Below are 15,638 nucleotides of genomic sequence, written 5' to 3'. Positions count from 1 at the left end.
CAGCAGTATCAGCAAAATATACCACCTGTACAATTACCATTTTTTATATTGACTTAGCTTTTCACTCAAAATATTTTTCCCCCAAGCTATGTATTTACATTTAAAAAAAAAAAAAAAAACAACCCTGTCACCTTCAAAGTACTCTCCATTACATTTAATGCATTTGTCAAACCTGCGATTCCCTTCGTGGAAACATTTTCAAACTCATCCGTTTGGGTGACTGACAGCACCTCCCTTGCATTTTTATTTACCTCTTCTACGTTGTCAAATCCCTGTCCTTCTTCATTCGAGGAAACAAAAAGAAGTCCCACGGAGAGAGGTCAGGTGAGTATGGTGAGTGGGGCAAGAGAGGCATGCTGTTTTTTTGCCAAAAACTGGCATATTGAGATGGCTGGGTGAGCAGGTGTATTGTGGTGGAAAAACCAGTCCCCAGTCTGCCACAAATCAGGCCTTTTTGGCCACATACTGTACAGCTATCTTTTCAGAACCTCTAAAAAGAAAGCTTGATTAACAGTCTCACCTGGTGGAACTCCAAATGCACTATGTCACTCAAAGTATTATATTGAAAATTGAAGTGGATACCATTATTGCAAATGGAAAACCAGTGTCTTTTGTAACTATAAAAGTAAATACAATGAATATAAGAGTGTGTTTTTTTATTGTATTTGCTTTACACTGGCTATATATGCATTACCAGCACCAAGAGCCTTAGTTTAAAGATTTGCTAGTTGACGTTGATTAGCTTGTGTTTCCTAGGGACCTTATGGATAGCAGACCAAATATTGTCTGGTCCTACGTTGTCTTCATGATCACAGCTATGTTTGAGTTCATTGTTTCAGCCACCATATTAGCCCATCTCACTGAGTACCTCCTTGACCTCCACAGGTTTCTCCACTTTCAAGTGACTGATCTTTCCTGGTGATGTGTCCAAAGTAAGGAAGTCAACGTCTTGCCATCCTTGCATTCCAGTGGCATTTCTTCTGACTAGTTAATGTACATTTTGGTCCCAGTGGTCCAAAGTATATTTAATATTCTTTGCCTCAATTGGACCTATTCCACCTCTACTGGAAGGAGATCCTTATTGTTGTTGTGGTTAGGTTCCATTGAGCTGGTTGTGACACATCGTGACCCTCTTCTGTACAACAGAAGGAAACAATGCCCAGACCTGTGCCATTCTCACAATTGTTGTCATGCTTGAACCCACTGTTGCAGCCACAATGTCAGTCCATCTCATTCCAAGTCCTCTTCCGAATCCAGCCTGAATCTCTGGAACCTTCCTGTCAATGCAATGCTGCAATCATTTCTGAATTATCTTTGGCAAAATTACTGACATCTGATATTGATGATATTGTTCGATACTTTGTACATTTTATTGGGTCACTTTTTTTTTTGAATGGGAAAAAATATAGCTCTCTTCCAGTTGGTTGGCCAAGTTGTTTTTTCCCAAATTTCTTGGCATTAACAACTAAGTGCTTTCAGGGCTTTATCAGCTGGTTGGAACATTTCAAACAATATTCTGTCAATTCATGAAGGCGTGTTTTTCACGAATGCCTTTAGTGCCGCTTGGACTTCTTCCTTCAGTACTGTTGGTTCTAGATCATATGCTACCTCCTGAAATGGTTGAACCTCAACCAATTATTTTGGGTACAGTGACTTTTAAAATTTCTTCTATTTTCTTTGATGCTTCCTGCCTTGTTCAGTATTTTGCCCATGAAATTCTTGAATTTTTCTTCAGATTTTTTTAGCTTGAGATATGCTGAGTGTATTTTTTTTTTGGCCTGCTAACTCCAGGTTTTTGCACTTAGGTGATTATAATACTTGTCTTCTTGAACTTCCCTTTGGAATTTTCTATTTCGCCCATTGACCTCATCATTTCTTCTATTTGCTTTTGCTACTCTGTGTTCAAGGACAAGTTTCACAGTCTCCTGTGAAATTCACTTTGTTCTTTTCTTCATTTCCTGTCTTTTGAATTGCCCTCTTGTTTTCTTCATGCATGATGTTCTTGATGTCCTCCCACAGCTCATCATGTCTTCTGTCATTGGTGTTTAATGCCTCAAATCTGTTCATGAGATGTTCTAGAAATTTACGTGGGAGATACTCATGGTCCTATTTTTCTTCTGTGGACTTAGTTAATTTTCTTCGGCTTCCACTTGAACAATTGATCGTCTGTTCCACAGTTGGCTGCTGGCCTTATTTTAGTTGATGTTATTGAGCTTCTCTATTACCTCTTCCCACAGATCATAGTCAATTTGATTTCTGTGTATTCCATTTAGTGAAGGCCAGGTGTACAATTTCCATTTATGTTGTTGGGAAAAAAAGTATTTGGAACAAGGACGTCATTGATCTTGCCAAATTCTATCATGCAATCTCCAGTGTTGCTTCTTCCACCAAGGCCACATTTTTCAATCTGTTCCTTCCTTTACCCCCACTTTTGCTTCCCAGTTGCCAATAATTATCAGTGCATCTTGATTGCATGTTTGATCCATTTCAGATGAAAGAAGCTGGTAGGACTCTTCAATTTCTTCATCACTAGCTTTAGGGGTTGGTGCATAAACTTGAATCACGGCTGTATTAACCGGACTTCTTTGTAGGCACATAGAGATTATTCTATCACAGACGGCATCGTGCTTCAAGATTGATCCTGGAATGCTTTTTGGATGATGAACGCAACACCATTCCTTTTGAAGTTCTCATTTTCAGCACAGGAAACCATCTGATTATCTGGTACAGGATGCTCGAGATCAGTCATTTCAGCTCACGAATGCCTTTATTGTTAGGTGTCGTCAAGTCCGTCTGGCTCTTCAGAATGAAACAGTCCGCAGGCCTATACCATCTTCACAGTTGCTAGGGATGAGCCCATCGTTTTGGCCATGGTGCCAATACATTTTTCTGAGGTTTTCCTCTTTTCAGCTACCCTTCTACTTTACCAAGTCTGAGGACCTTTTCCAGGGACCGAGTGCTCTGGATCGCATATCTAAAATATGACCAAGTCTCATCATTCTTGCTTCTAAGGAACATTCTGGGTGCACCTCTACCAAGACAGATTTGTTTGTTCTTTTGGCAGTCCATGAACTTTTCAGCATCATAGTTCAAATGCTTCCATTCTTCTTCAGTCTACCTTATTCACTGTCTAACTTTCACATGCATATGTCGCGGTTGAAAATGATTTGGGTCAGGTACAACTTAGTCCTCAAAGTTACATCCTTGCTCTTAAAACTTTAAAGAAGTCTTATGCAGCAGATTTACCTAGTGCAATAACCATTTAATCTCTTAGCTGCTGCTTTCTTGAGCATTGATTGTGGAGTCAAGCAAGGTGAAATACTGGACAACTTTTCTGTTTACCCAGATGTTTTTGATGGTTCCAGTACCCAGTGTTTCGGTCTTCTTCACAATGAGCTGTAGTCCATACTGAAGGCTGCAACTGCTGCTCTTCCTCATCGAGTGCTTTAAGTCCTCCTCACTTTCAGCAAGCTAAGCTGTGTCATCTGCATAGCACAGGTTGTTAATAAACCTTCCGTCAGGTTAGGCAGCCCCTAACAAATCATTACAGGCCCGGCAGGTGCAATTGTACAGCGATAATATGTAAAGATTACAGTAAAGTCATAGAAAATAAAAGAGATAAGAGAGAAAGTAAAATGAAGGAGTCAGAAACATTTCACCTCAACCCCGCTTGGTGGTCCACTTGGGGATATGGAAGGTGGGAATGGCAGAGGAGAGAGTGATTTATTTCTAACCAATGCTTGTATATCTTTTGGGGGCGTGCCAACCCCCCTGATTACAGGTAAAGACATATGTCACAGGAAGGGTTTGTACTATAGGTAATACAGTAATGAGAGGGGAATTCTAAGGGTATACATGTGATAGGAAGGGGAGGGTTTGGGGGTACACATGTGACAAGATGGGCAGATCCTAGAATCAGGATGGCAGCCTAACTTTGGATGCCACTGAGCAGGTTTGACCTGTTCTAAGCTCTCCAAGGAAACAATCACTATCCTATCAATAGGGTGTGAGCCCCACCTACAGTGGACCAGACAGTAGTCTGACTGCTCTGGATGGCTGAATGCCTTCAGGGAGAATATCTCTAAGCGTCTGACCTCCCACCATGTACTGGCAAACAGCCTCTTAGGTTTGGCATATCTTTGGGGGAGACAAAGCTGGGGAAAAGTCTTTTTATATCCCACAACCTCCTTCCAATCCTGAAGCTACATTCTTGTTCCTATAATCCAACTTCTTTGATTATTTCCTCAGCATACAGACTGAATACGTCTAGTGAAAGGGTACAACCTGACCAACAGCTTTCTTGATTTTAAATCATATAATATTCCCTGTTCATGCATAGCTGTCTCTAGATCCACATATAGGCTCCACACGAGGACAGTGATGTGATCCAAAATCCCCATTCTTCTCAATGCTGTGCTTAGCTTGTTATTCCACACAGTCGAATGCCTTTGCAGTCAATGGAATGCAAGTAAACATCTTTCTGGTGTTCTCTGCTTTCAGCCAAGATTCATCTGACATCAGTAAGGATATTCCTTGCTACATATCCTCTTCTGAATTCAGCCTGGAGTTTGGTAGCTCCCCGTTAATGTATTGCGGCAACCAGTGTTGGATGATCTTCAGCAAAATTTTACTTGCATGTGATACGAATGCTGTTGTTCCCTAATTTGCATATTCTGTTGGGCTACCTTTCTTTGGAATGGGCATACATACAAATCCCTTCCAGTCGGGTGGACAGGAAACTGTCTTCTGAATTGTTTGGCATAGACGAGTGAGTGCTTCTCGTGCTTCATCAGCTTGGTGAGACATTTCAATGGATGTTCCATTAATTCCCAGAGCCTTGGTTTGGGCTAATGCTTTCAGTGAGGCTGCATTCTTCCTCAGCACCGCTGGTGCTTAATCTTGAAATGGTTGAATGTAAACTAGTTCTTTTTTGGTACAGTGACTCAGTGTATTCTTTCCATCTTATTTTGAGGCTTCCTGCTTCATTCAGTATATTGCCCATATGCCTATATATGCCCATAATGCCTTAGGTAATGACTAAAAAAATCATTTTATTGGGGGCTCTTACAGCTCTTATCACAATCCATCCATCCATCCATTGTGTCAAGCACATTTGTACATATGTTGCCATCATAATTTTCAAAACATGTTCTTTCTACTTGAGCCCTTGGTATCAGCTCATTTTCTCCTCTCCACTCTCCCTCCTTCATGACCCCTTGATAATTTATAAATTATTATTTTTAAGGTATTGATTTTTATGTTTTCATTTTTTATGATTTCCAGGTTTCCTAGATTTATACTTTGTACATTCCACATTCTGACTATGTATGGATGCTTGGAACGATTTCTTCTCATTTTGAGTCCTCCCCCATGAGTAAATCAAGGTCCCCAAGCTTTATACTCCATCCACGTCAGTAGAGATTGCCCTATTTGAGGAGGCAGCTTTTCCCCCGTCATAGTTTAACTACCTTCCAATTGGAGAGACTCATCTCCCAGCACTACATCTGACAATGTTTTGTTGCTATTCATAAGATCTAATACCTCAGAAACGGGCAACCTATTCCTTCTTTGTTGTCTTTTCTTAGTCTGGAGGCTCTGCTGAAACCTGTTTACCTTGAGTGACCCTGCTGATATTTAAAAATTCAATGTCAGAGCTTCCTGCCTCACAGCAACACGCCAGCCACCCCGGAATGACTAGAGTCTCTGCATGTGCAGTCAGTTCATTCTCTTGGCCACTAACAAAAAGGTTGGCAGTGGGAGTCCACCCAGAGGTGACTCAGAAGGAAGGCCTGGCAATCTGCTTCAGAAAGATCAGTCAATGAAACCTCTGTGGCGTGCCGTCCCACGTGGACACACCTGGGGTCACCGTGAGTTGGAGTGGACTCAGCTCACCGATTTTGTTTTTGTAAAAATGTCTTGTTCTTCAGTGCAGTTGGGTCGATTCAGACGTTATGCACGACCGAACAGAACACCGCCTGGTCCTGGACCGTCTTCAGGATCATCTCTGTGTTTGCGCTCGTTGTTGCAGCTATTGTGTCAATCCATCTCATTAAAGGTCTTCTTTTTCTCTGACCCTCGACTTTCCCAAGCATGATGCCATTTCCAGGGACCAGTCCCTCCAAATGTCAAACTGAGACTTTCTCCTCCAGGGGAAGCAGAAGGGTTGACAGAGCCCTGAAAAGAGTCATTTTCTCCTTGTGAGATAGCAGGCTGCCTAATGCTTGTTAGCACTTAGCCTTAGAAAATGACACTTTGGGAATCTCCTAATTAGATGAATGCACCATTGCCAATTCCCCTCTACTAATTGTCGCTCTTCAGGGCCTTAAAAGCAATTTAAAAAATGATTCAGAAGGAGGAAAATACTAAGATGATGGTAGAGACTTGGACCTTCTGTTATCTTGTTTCTTCAGCCAATGAACTGCAGGAGAAACAGACGAGGTACTGACCTTATTTGGTGTCGAGGGTGCTCTCTTTTGGCTAAGAGAGAACCGCTGATCCAGCCCCTCTGATTATGCCCTCAGGAATATCTGGGGCTCTTTGGCTCTCTAATCCAACCTCCTCAGTGTTGGCCTTACTCTCAGGCAGGCAGATGCAGTGACACTGGCAGTGCCAGGTGTCACTCCTTGGAGTGCTGGCTCTAGGGGAGTCACAGGGCATCTCTTTCCCACACTTCCAAACAATGCTCTAGACTGGATTTGTACTGGCTCTGGGCCTGTCCTTGAGCCAGTCATTGTTGCTAAGGGGACCTAACATGCTGGACGGCTTAGATGCGGGCCAAAAGCCCGTTCAGACCTGGGCCCAGAGGAAGAGCAGTGTGGTGCCCTCAGGAGAAAATGAGGTGGTGATACGAGAGAAGAAGGGTAACAGGCAAATCTCACAGGTGTCCATGATAACCTACCTTATGTAGACCACCCTGAATAGGAACCAGGGGATAGGTTCAAGTCTTGCAGAGAGAAACTCCATAGACAAATCTAGTGTAATGTTATCTGACTCCAAAGTTCCAATTTTCCAGTGGGGAATCTGGAATATATTCATATTTCTCTGAAGCCACCCTGATCGACATCTTTCATAGATGAAGAAACTGAGGCAAAGCAATGCCATTAAGCCCAACCCATTTCCGAGATGGAAAAATTGAGGCACGGAGGACTTGAACAAGTGGAGGGATGAGAGAGCCAGGGTTTTTGTAGATGGGCAAGCTTTTTCTTAAATGCTATATTGTTGAATTATTTGAAGACCTTTATCTGTCCCCTTTCACCTACTGTTGCTCTTACCAAAAAAGAAAAAAAAGAGAGAAGAAAGTATTCACAAGTGAGATGGCTGTGAGAGGGAAAGGATCAAGTTTAAGTTTCAAAAAAGTTGGCATTTATAGAAGTTTAAATACAGGCATGTGCCAATGTAAATATATTTATATATGATGATGGGAAAATAGATCTATCTGCATATATTTATAGGTTTCATATTAAGATTGCAGATGGACATTGGGCCTCTACTCAAGTACTCCCTTGCAAGAATACTTTGTTCTATTAAATTGGCATTCTGTGATGCTCACCTTCCCGACACAATCGCCAAAGACAAAGCGGGTGCATAGCAAATGTGGTGAAGAAAGCTGATGGTGCCTGGCTATCAAAAGATATAGCATGTGGGTCTTAAAGGCTTGAAGATAAACAAGCAGCCATCTAGCTGAGAAGCAACAAAGCCCACATGGTAGAAGCACACCAGCCTGTGTGATCACAAGATGTTGATAGGATGAAGTATCAGGCATCAAAGAACAAAAAATCATATCAATGTGAATGAGGGAGAGTGCAGAATACAGACCCCAAACCCATTTGTAGGCAACTGGACATCCCCTTACAAAAGGGTCTCAGGGAGGAGATGAGCCAGTCAGGGTTCAGTGTAGCACCGATGAAACATACAACTTTCCTCTAGTTTTTTAATGCTTCCTCCCCACCCCCACCCCCTCTATCATGATCCCAATTCTACCTTACAAATCTGGCTAGACCAGAGGAGGTACACTGGTACAGATCAGAGCTGGAAACACAGGGAATCCAGGACAGATAAACCCCTCAGAACCAATAATGAGAGTATCAATACCAGGAAGGTAAGGGGAAGGTGGGGGAGCAAGGGGGAATTGATCACAATGATTTAACCCCCTCCCTGGGGGATGGACAACAGAAAAGTGGGTGAAGGGAGACATCCGATGGTGTAAGAAATGAAAAAATAATAACTTATAAATTATCAAGGGTTCATGAGGGAGGGAGAGTGGGGGAGGGAAGGGGAAAAATGAAGAGCTGATACTAAGGACTCAAGTAGAAAGAACATGTTTTGAAAATGATGATGGCAAAAAATGTACAAATGTGCTTGACACAATGGATGGATGGATGGATTGTGATAAGAGTTGTATGAGCCCCCAATAAAATGTTTTTTTTAACAAAATGGATGGATTGGTCATTTGGTGAATTGGTTCTGACGACGGATGGAGTGTGGGTAAGGAAAGCCTTCCAGGATGAGGACACACAATTGTGATCGGAAGGGCTGAGCCAGAGGAAGATGCTGCTAACAGATCACGTCACATTTGGCTCACCTGAGACCTCTGGCTATAACACCAATGCTCATTGGTGAGTTGGACCACAAGGAACAGTGTAGTCATGGGGAAGTCAGATGGCAATTGCTTAAAAAGTGGCTAAGAGATGAGGAACTGGAGACCACGTGTCTGAGCCACACTTTGGCTGTGGCAAGGAAGAGAAAAAACGTGGGACTCCCTTGGCGGCTTGTCCCCACCCCCCTTTAAGCAGGATCCACCTATTTGTTCCTTCGTTGACATCTTTGCTTGCTTCCCTCAGATCTGCGGTATTCAGGGATCTCTATGACCGCACCTCGGCTCATTCCCAGCGAGCTCTCTACTCTTGGATGACGGGGATTTTGCAGGCATCCTCCAACCTCACCGGTGAGTCCCTATTTGAAGGTGGGGTTACTCTTTGGGGAAAGTGCATTCTCAAAAGAGGTGCGTCCTCTCTGAAAGCAGGGGTTTGATCTCTTAGTCTCTTATGGTTTTTATCCCCTGCTGCTCAAACGAGTTGAGGAGGCTTATGGGGAAAACACGCCCCATTTTATCAATGCACCTTCACTTGTGGATGTCTCTGAAATCAATGCTGTGTCCTAGTGTCTTCATAGAACATGGATAATGATGACTTCGTTGGCTTGATGAGAGCCTTTAGAATTGGGTTGAAATTTAGACTGGGTTATTAAATGTGTATACGTTAAGATGGGATAAGATAGCTTTATTAGAAAATCTTGATGATAAAGCACAAAATTGGACTCTAAACTCCTTGGAACCCAAATCATAATTCGGTCGGGATTCAGGTATCTCACATATGTTTGTTAAAATTCTATTATGTGTCTGCGAACCCTGAGACCAGCAAGCCATCCGCTGCTCCAAGGGAGCAGATAAGGCTGTGCACTTCCTTAAAGAACTGCAATGGACTGCTCACCACAAGAATGAGTCTCGACATTATAAAGTCCGTTGTAGCAGATGGAGTTAGGTTGAAATGTAACACCTTATCTTTTGTTTCATCTTAAAGTTGTTCACAGTTTTATTATCCTCTGCTTTCTTTTCAGTTGAGGTTTTTCTCTTTAATTTTGTTGTCGTTGATTTGTTTTTTGTCTGTTTGCTTCTTGATTTTGTTTGTATGTTTCTCTGCATAGGATATCCAGGAGAGGTAAATCTATAGAGACAGTAGGTGGATTAATAATCACCCAGGGGCATGGCAGGGGAGTTTGGTGGGAAATGAGGAGCTAACAACAATGACTATAAGAAAGAAGAAAAATGCCCTCATTTTGATTGTGGTGATTATACACAACCATTATTAATATGACTAAACTATTAAATTGTATGATTTTTGAATTACATGTGAATAAAACTATATTTTAAAAGAAAAAAAATCCTATTATGTGTCATCTATGGGACACACTCTGGTGGCCCAATGGTAGGTGCTTAACTGCTAACTGAAAGATTCAAGGTTCAGATACACCAGCTGCTCTGCAGAGGAAAGATGAGGCAGTTCCCACCATAAAGATGACCTCCAGACGTCCTTGAAAGCCCCGTGAAGCAGTTCTACTCTGTCCTATGAGTTGAAATCGATCCAACGGCAATGGTTATTTTCTTCTTAAGGGCCCGGGGACTCCGAAAGTAAGACTCAGAGCCTGCTTGCATAAAGCTAGAATTTTGTTATTGGAGGGTCGTTGGTGAAAAATGTTAAATGAGTACCTTAAAAAAATGAGAGAGAGATTAATACTTGGATGGTGCCAATGGTCAACTCCCTCAGCTGCTAACCGAAAGGGTGGAGGTTGAAGTTCACCCAGAGCTTCTTTGAAAAGTCTGTCATCTGCTTCTGACAAACAAGCCATCAAAAAGTCCACGGAGCAAGTTCTTTGCTGATCCACACGGGCTCGCCACGAGTCAGAAATGAATGAATAACACTGGAAACTGCTACGAAGAAAATAAAATGGGATGATAGTAGCGTAAAATGTTACCACTGAATAGAAACAGAGTTTGCTGTAAAGGACCAGGGTCTTCTAGGCCCAACTATGTCTGTTGCAACTATTCAACTTTGCCTTTGTGGCATGACAACCACCATAGGCAATCGATGAGTAGATATGTCTGGGTCCCCCTAAAACTACTTTTGAACCCTAAAATTTGAATGTCATATTATTTTCACATGTCACAAAATATTATTCTCTTCCTTTCCTCTTAAGCCATTGAAAAGTGTGCTACAGATTGAATTGTGTCTCCCCCCAGAATGTGTTGTAAATCCTAACCCTAGAGTGGCTGCAAAGGTGTCCTGGTAGCATGCTGGGTTATGAGTTGGGCAGCTAACTCCAAGGTCAGCAGTTCGAATCCACCAGCTGCCCCTCGAGGGGAAGACGAAACTGTCCCTGTAAAACCTTACAGTGTCAGAAACCTGAGGGAGCAGATCTACTCTGTCCTCCAAGTCAGAATCCACTCGGTCTCAATGGCAATAGTTGTTGTTTTTTTGATAGCGGTTAGAATCCCATTTGGGAATGGGTTTTCTTTGTCACGTTAATAAGACAGTCTTTGTATAGAGTGTGTTTTAAATCAACATCTTTTGGGACATAAAGGAGTAGATTAAACAAGCAAGCAAGCACCCATGGAGGGGAAGATCCATGCCATGTGATCAGCCAGGACCACGACTCCTGAATATTGCTGAAAAGAGATCAGTACCTTCCCCAGAGCAGACAGACAGAGACAGGGCTTCCCTTAGTGCTGTGCCCTAAATTCAGATTTAGAGCCTACTACCATGTGAGGAAAGGAGCCGGGCTGTCAGGTAAGTATTGGATTGCCAATCGCCAGGTCAGTGGTTCAAACCCACTAGCTGTGCCTGGAGAGAACGATGTGACTGTCTACTCCCCTAACGATGTTCAAAGCCTAGGAAATTGTGTCTAGTATCACTGAGTTGGAATTGACTATACGGCAGTGTGTTTACCATGTGAGAGAATAAATTGTGGTTTGTCAAAGCCACTTGTGGTATTTCTGTTAGAGCAGCACTAGAAAACTAAGACAAAATGTAAAAGCCATTTGCAGTTTGGAGGCGACACAGAAACGGCTGGCTGATGGGCTGTTGTTGGCTGATCCCTGGGTTAAGGAATCAGGAAGACTACCATGAGGAGCTAACATTTGAAGCAAGACTCAAAGCTGACTCAGCTAATTCCATGTGCAATTCTGGAGGAAAGACTGTGCAGGCCGAGGGAGCAGCAAGTGCAAGTGCAAAGAGCCTGAGGGAAAGGAGGTAGGGATATGCTGGGAAACATAAAGGAGGCCAGAGTGTTTGGATGTGCAAGGAGTGACAATCACTCCTAGAACTCCGATCTGGGATTGTACGTCAGGAATGCCAGACAGCATCATGATCCATGTCTTATGTAGGTAGCAGGGCTCCCTCTACGTGGGGTGCACCGGGGACCTTCAGGAATGTGCCCAGGTCGGGTGCTATCTTGAGGCGACCACTCAACCTCTCCACACTTCTCTGTGTCCCCATTGCCGGAATTTAATAGGCACCTTCATTTATCAGATTCCTATGCTTTATTCCTAAACAAAAATGAATTCTGTTTGGACCATATTTTTTTTCAGCGTCTGTGCAATTTCTTGAGGTTGAGATACTTTGGGTGTTAATAACAACCCAAGTTAAGGGCATTATTGGTCTGCAGAAATACCAGAGAGCTTAAAAAAGTTCTTGGAAAAATTCCATGATCTTTTATTCGAAAATTTCCACAATCTTTTTGCAGACCTCTGATAGTTGATTTAAAATGAGCCACCCAGTTAGGTTCTTGGTGTATCTAGTGGTTCAGAACTGAGCGAGCAACAGCTTGTATAATACGAACATCAACTGTGTCCCTGTATGAGTCTCCTGTGGCTGCTATAACAAATGACCACAAATTTGTTGGATTAAAACAAACAGAACTTTATTCTCTCCATTTCTGGAGGCTAGGAATCTGAATGAAGTACCATTGAGCCAAAATTAAGGTGTTGGCAGAGCTGTGCTCCCTTGGGAGGCTCCAGGGAAGTAGGTGCTCCTCGTCCCTCCCAGTTTCTGGTGGTTGCCAGCATTTCTTTGCTTGTGGCTGCATCATTCCCAATCTCTGCCTCTGTCGCTCTCTCCTGCCTGTAGTCAAATATCTCTCATAAAAGGATTTAGAGACGAGAACATATGGAGTAAGTTTGGCTCAAGTGTAGTAAGATAGAGTGATTAATAAGGATGATAGTCATTATTCTGCTGGTAACAAAGGAATAATAAAGCATATGTCATATTGTTGCCACATTGTTATGTAGGGATGTATTAAACTAAAAGTAAAATGATTTTTTGTATGGCCCCCAACTATCACAAATTAATTTGCATTTCTAAACAAGTTCCTAAGTGGTGCTGATGGTGCTGGCCCAGTTACCACACCTTTGAATGTCTGTGATTGCTTATGCATTAACAGTGTCTCACAGGTAGGAGGCGCTCAGTGAATTGTTGTTGAATGAGTTAATGAATTCATGAATGCATGCAGGAGGTCCTGATATCAAAGATGCTTATGACATGCCAATGTGAAGGCTTTAACATTATATACTAATTTTTTTTTTGTAGGTGATTCTGTTTCATGGGTCAGTGCAGAAAACTTATGGATTTTGGGCAGATATATGGTTCATCTGTCATTAGAAGAAATCATGAAAATTAGTCCTGTAGAAGTAAGTTGGAAAAATACCTTAATAGATTCCTATTACTGACGGAGTAACCTCTAATGTTCAGCCAGCCAGTCAAGGTGTCCTGGAAATAGTACATTTGTCTTAGCCTAATATGACTTTAGCTTCTAAAGAAAACTCTTGGAACACAGCCTCAAGTGGTACGTCATATAGTGGGTTACTGCTTCGGAGTTGCTAAGACAAGAAAAAGAATCAGAGACAACTAAAGCAGCTCTGATGTGAACAAACATAAGATAAAGAGAATGCTGGCTGGGCATCAGAAATCACTTAAGGGTTATTTGTGTTTCCAAGAAGGGCCAAGGGCAGTAGCAATAACTGTGGGCCTTGGAAGCAAGAACGCAAACCAAAAGTAACACAGATGAATCACTACTTCTATTTATAGCTACTTCTATTCATAGCTACTTCAATATATGCATTGATTGGATTTAACTGTGGTTTCCAATGGAGAAATATACATGTTCTAAGGTTAGTTAACTCAAAGGGTAGTCTGTGGTTCTCCTTCTGGTATTGACTCAATGATATCAAAATCCCTCTAAACTTCATGATTTGGGAATGCAGCCTCCAAAGCATGCTGCCGAGAGGAAGGTTTTCAAAGAATTTTGGACTTTCCTGCAATTTTTTGTCATGTGTGTGGTCAGTGGGAGGAGGATTTGCATCCAATGACTGACTTCTTCAAGAACTAGTTGGTGCAGCTGGGTCTGGTTATTATGAAGCCAAGGTTGAACTACCTTCCACTCTTTGACCTGGAAGACTGGACTATTTCAAACATCTTTCAAATTTTGAAACCAAATCAGGGTCTAGGATTAAACTCTAATTTGACTCTCCCAATGTTGAACAATTTTCAGGAAGTAGATAAAGGTACATTCATAGGAAGCTGGATCCTTTGTGGTTTATACACTAAGAGACAAGACTTTGACAGTTATGGAGAGGCCAGGGATGGGGGTGGGAACAGGAAGAGGGGAGGGATGGGGGCAGGGGACACACAACAAATGGAGGGTTTAACATGAAATAAATTAAATTTCGTCATGGAAAAAAAAACCCCTCCAGATTCCTGACCCCTCAGCTCTAAATATTGATCTGCGTGGCTAAAAAAGGAGGCAAAGCTAAACTGAAGTGGGCTTGGAGTCTTTAGTGACACACAGTTCATTGCAAACATTACAAAAAGGAAGCCGGACTCTATAAGAGGACGTTCGAAGATGAAGAGGTCATCTGCAGCTTTTCATCCTCATCTGAAATGTAACTGAAGGGGATGAAGTCACAGAGTGCCAATAGGAATAATGCAATGTACAGGGAATGGCAGCTTTATAAGCCTCTTGAAGCACGGAATTACAAGGCATCCAACCCTGCAATAGTGATGACGTACAAGTAGATGGTTGAAGAGACACAGAGACTGAACAGTTGTGGGAGGGAGAGTTGGGAATATACTCATGAATATGTATAGACTTGGCAGAGGATATATGTACTCGTCTTTTTAATGGCCTTTTGTTTTCTTACATGTGATGTTCTTGATGTCATCTCACAGCATGTGGGGTCTTCTGTCATTAGTGTTCAATGTATCAAATCTACTCTGGAAATTCAGGTAGTATATACTCAAGGTCATGTTTTGACTCTCGAGGGCTTTTTTCGATTTTCTTCAGCTTCCACCTGAATTTACATATGAGCAATTGACAGTGACAGTGTCCCACAGTTGGCCTGTGGCCTTGTCTTTGAGCTTCTCCATCATCTCTTCCCACAGAGGGAGTCCATTTGACCTCTGTAGTCAATTTCATTGTCATTGCAGCTTGATTGTAGGTTTGATCAATTTCAGAGTGAAGAAGTTGGTAGAATTCTTCAATTTCATCCTCACTAGCTTTAGTGGTTGGTGCATACATTTGAATGATAGTTGCTTGAAGAGTATTTCCTTCTATAAAAGTCACTTTCCAAAAAAGAACTAGCCAACGTTCAAGGCTTTCAAGCGGTAGCATATCATCAAGAACCAATGGGACTGAATGCAGAAGTCCAACTGCCCTGAAGGCATTAGCAAAAACAAGGCTGCAGGAGTTCATGGAATGTCGATTGAAATGTGTCAACAAGCCGAGGAAGCTCTGGAAGCACTCACTCATCTATGCCAGGACATTTGGAACTGACACATGACTGGAAGAGATCCATATTTGTGCGCATTCCAAAAGATGACCCAACAGAACGCACAGACTGTAGAACAATATCACTGATATCTTATATAAGTAAAAGCTTGCTGAAGGTGGTTCAACATCAGCTGCAGCAGCGCATCGACAGGGAGCTTCCAGAAATTCAAGCTGGATTCAGAAGGGGACATGGAACAAGGGGTAGCATGACTGACATCAGATGAAGCTTGGTTCAAAGCAGGGGATGCTAGAAAAACGTT

At 42.3% G+C, this 15,638-nt stretch overlaps 1 protein-coding gene across 1 annotated transcript in view; it reads left to right on the top strand.

Moving 5' to 3' along the window:
• Nucleotides 1-15,638, top strand: part of OTOA (otoancorin) — an 85,859-nt gene that overhangs the window by 10,235 nt on the left and 59,986 nt on the right. The window contains exons 8-9 of the mRNA XM_004706064.2: nt 8,841-8,944; nt 13,140-13,240. Of these exons, the coding sequence (XP_004706121.1) occupies nt 8,841-8,944; nt 13,140-13,240 (205 nt within the window). The remainder of the gene's footprint in view (nt 1-8,840; nt 8,945-13,139; nt 13,241-15,638) is intronic.

Source organism: Echinops telfairi, unplaced genomic scaffold (assembly GCF_000313985.2).
Source record: "Echinops telfairi isolate 266 unplaced genomic scaffold, ASM31398v2 ScPeMD7_5;HRSCAF=22, whole genome shotgun sequence".
NCBI classification, from domain to species: domain Eukaryota; kingdom Metazoa; phylum Chordata; class Mammalia; order Afrosoricida; family Tenrecidae; genus Echinops; species Echinops telfairi.
This window is presented reverse-complemented; position numbering and strand designations above follow the sequence as displayed.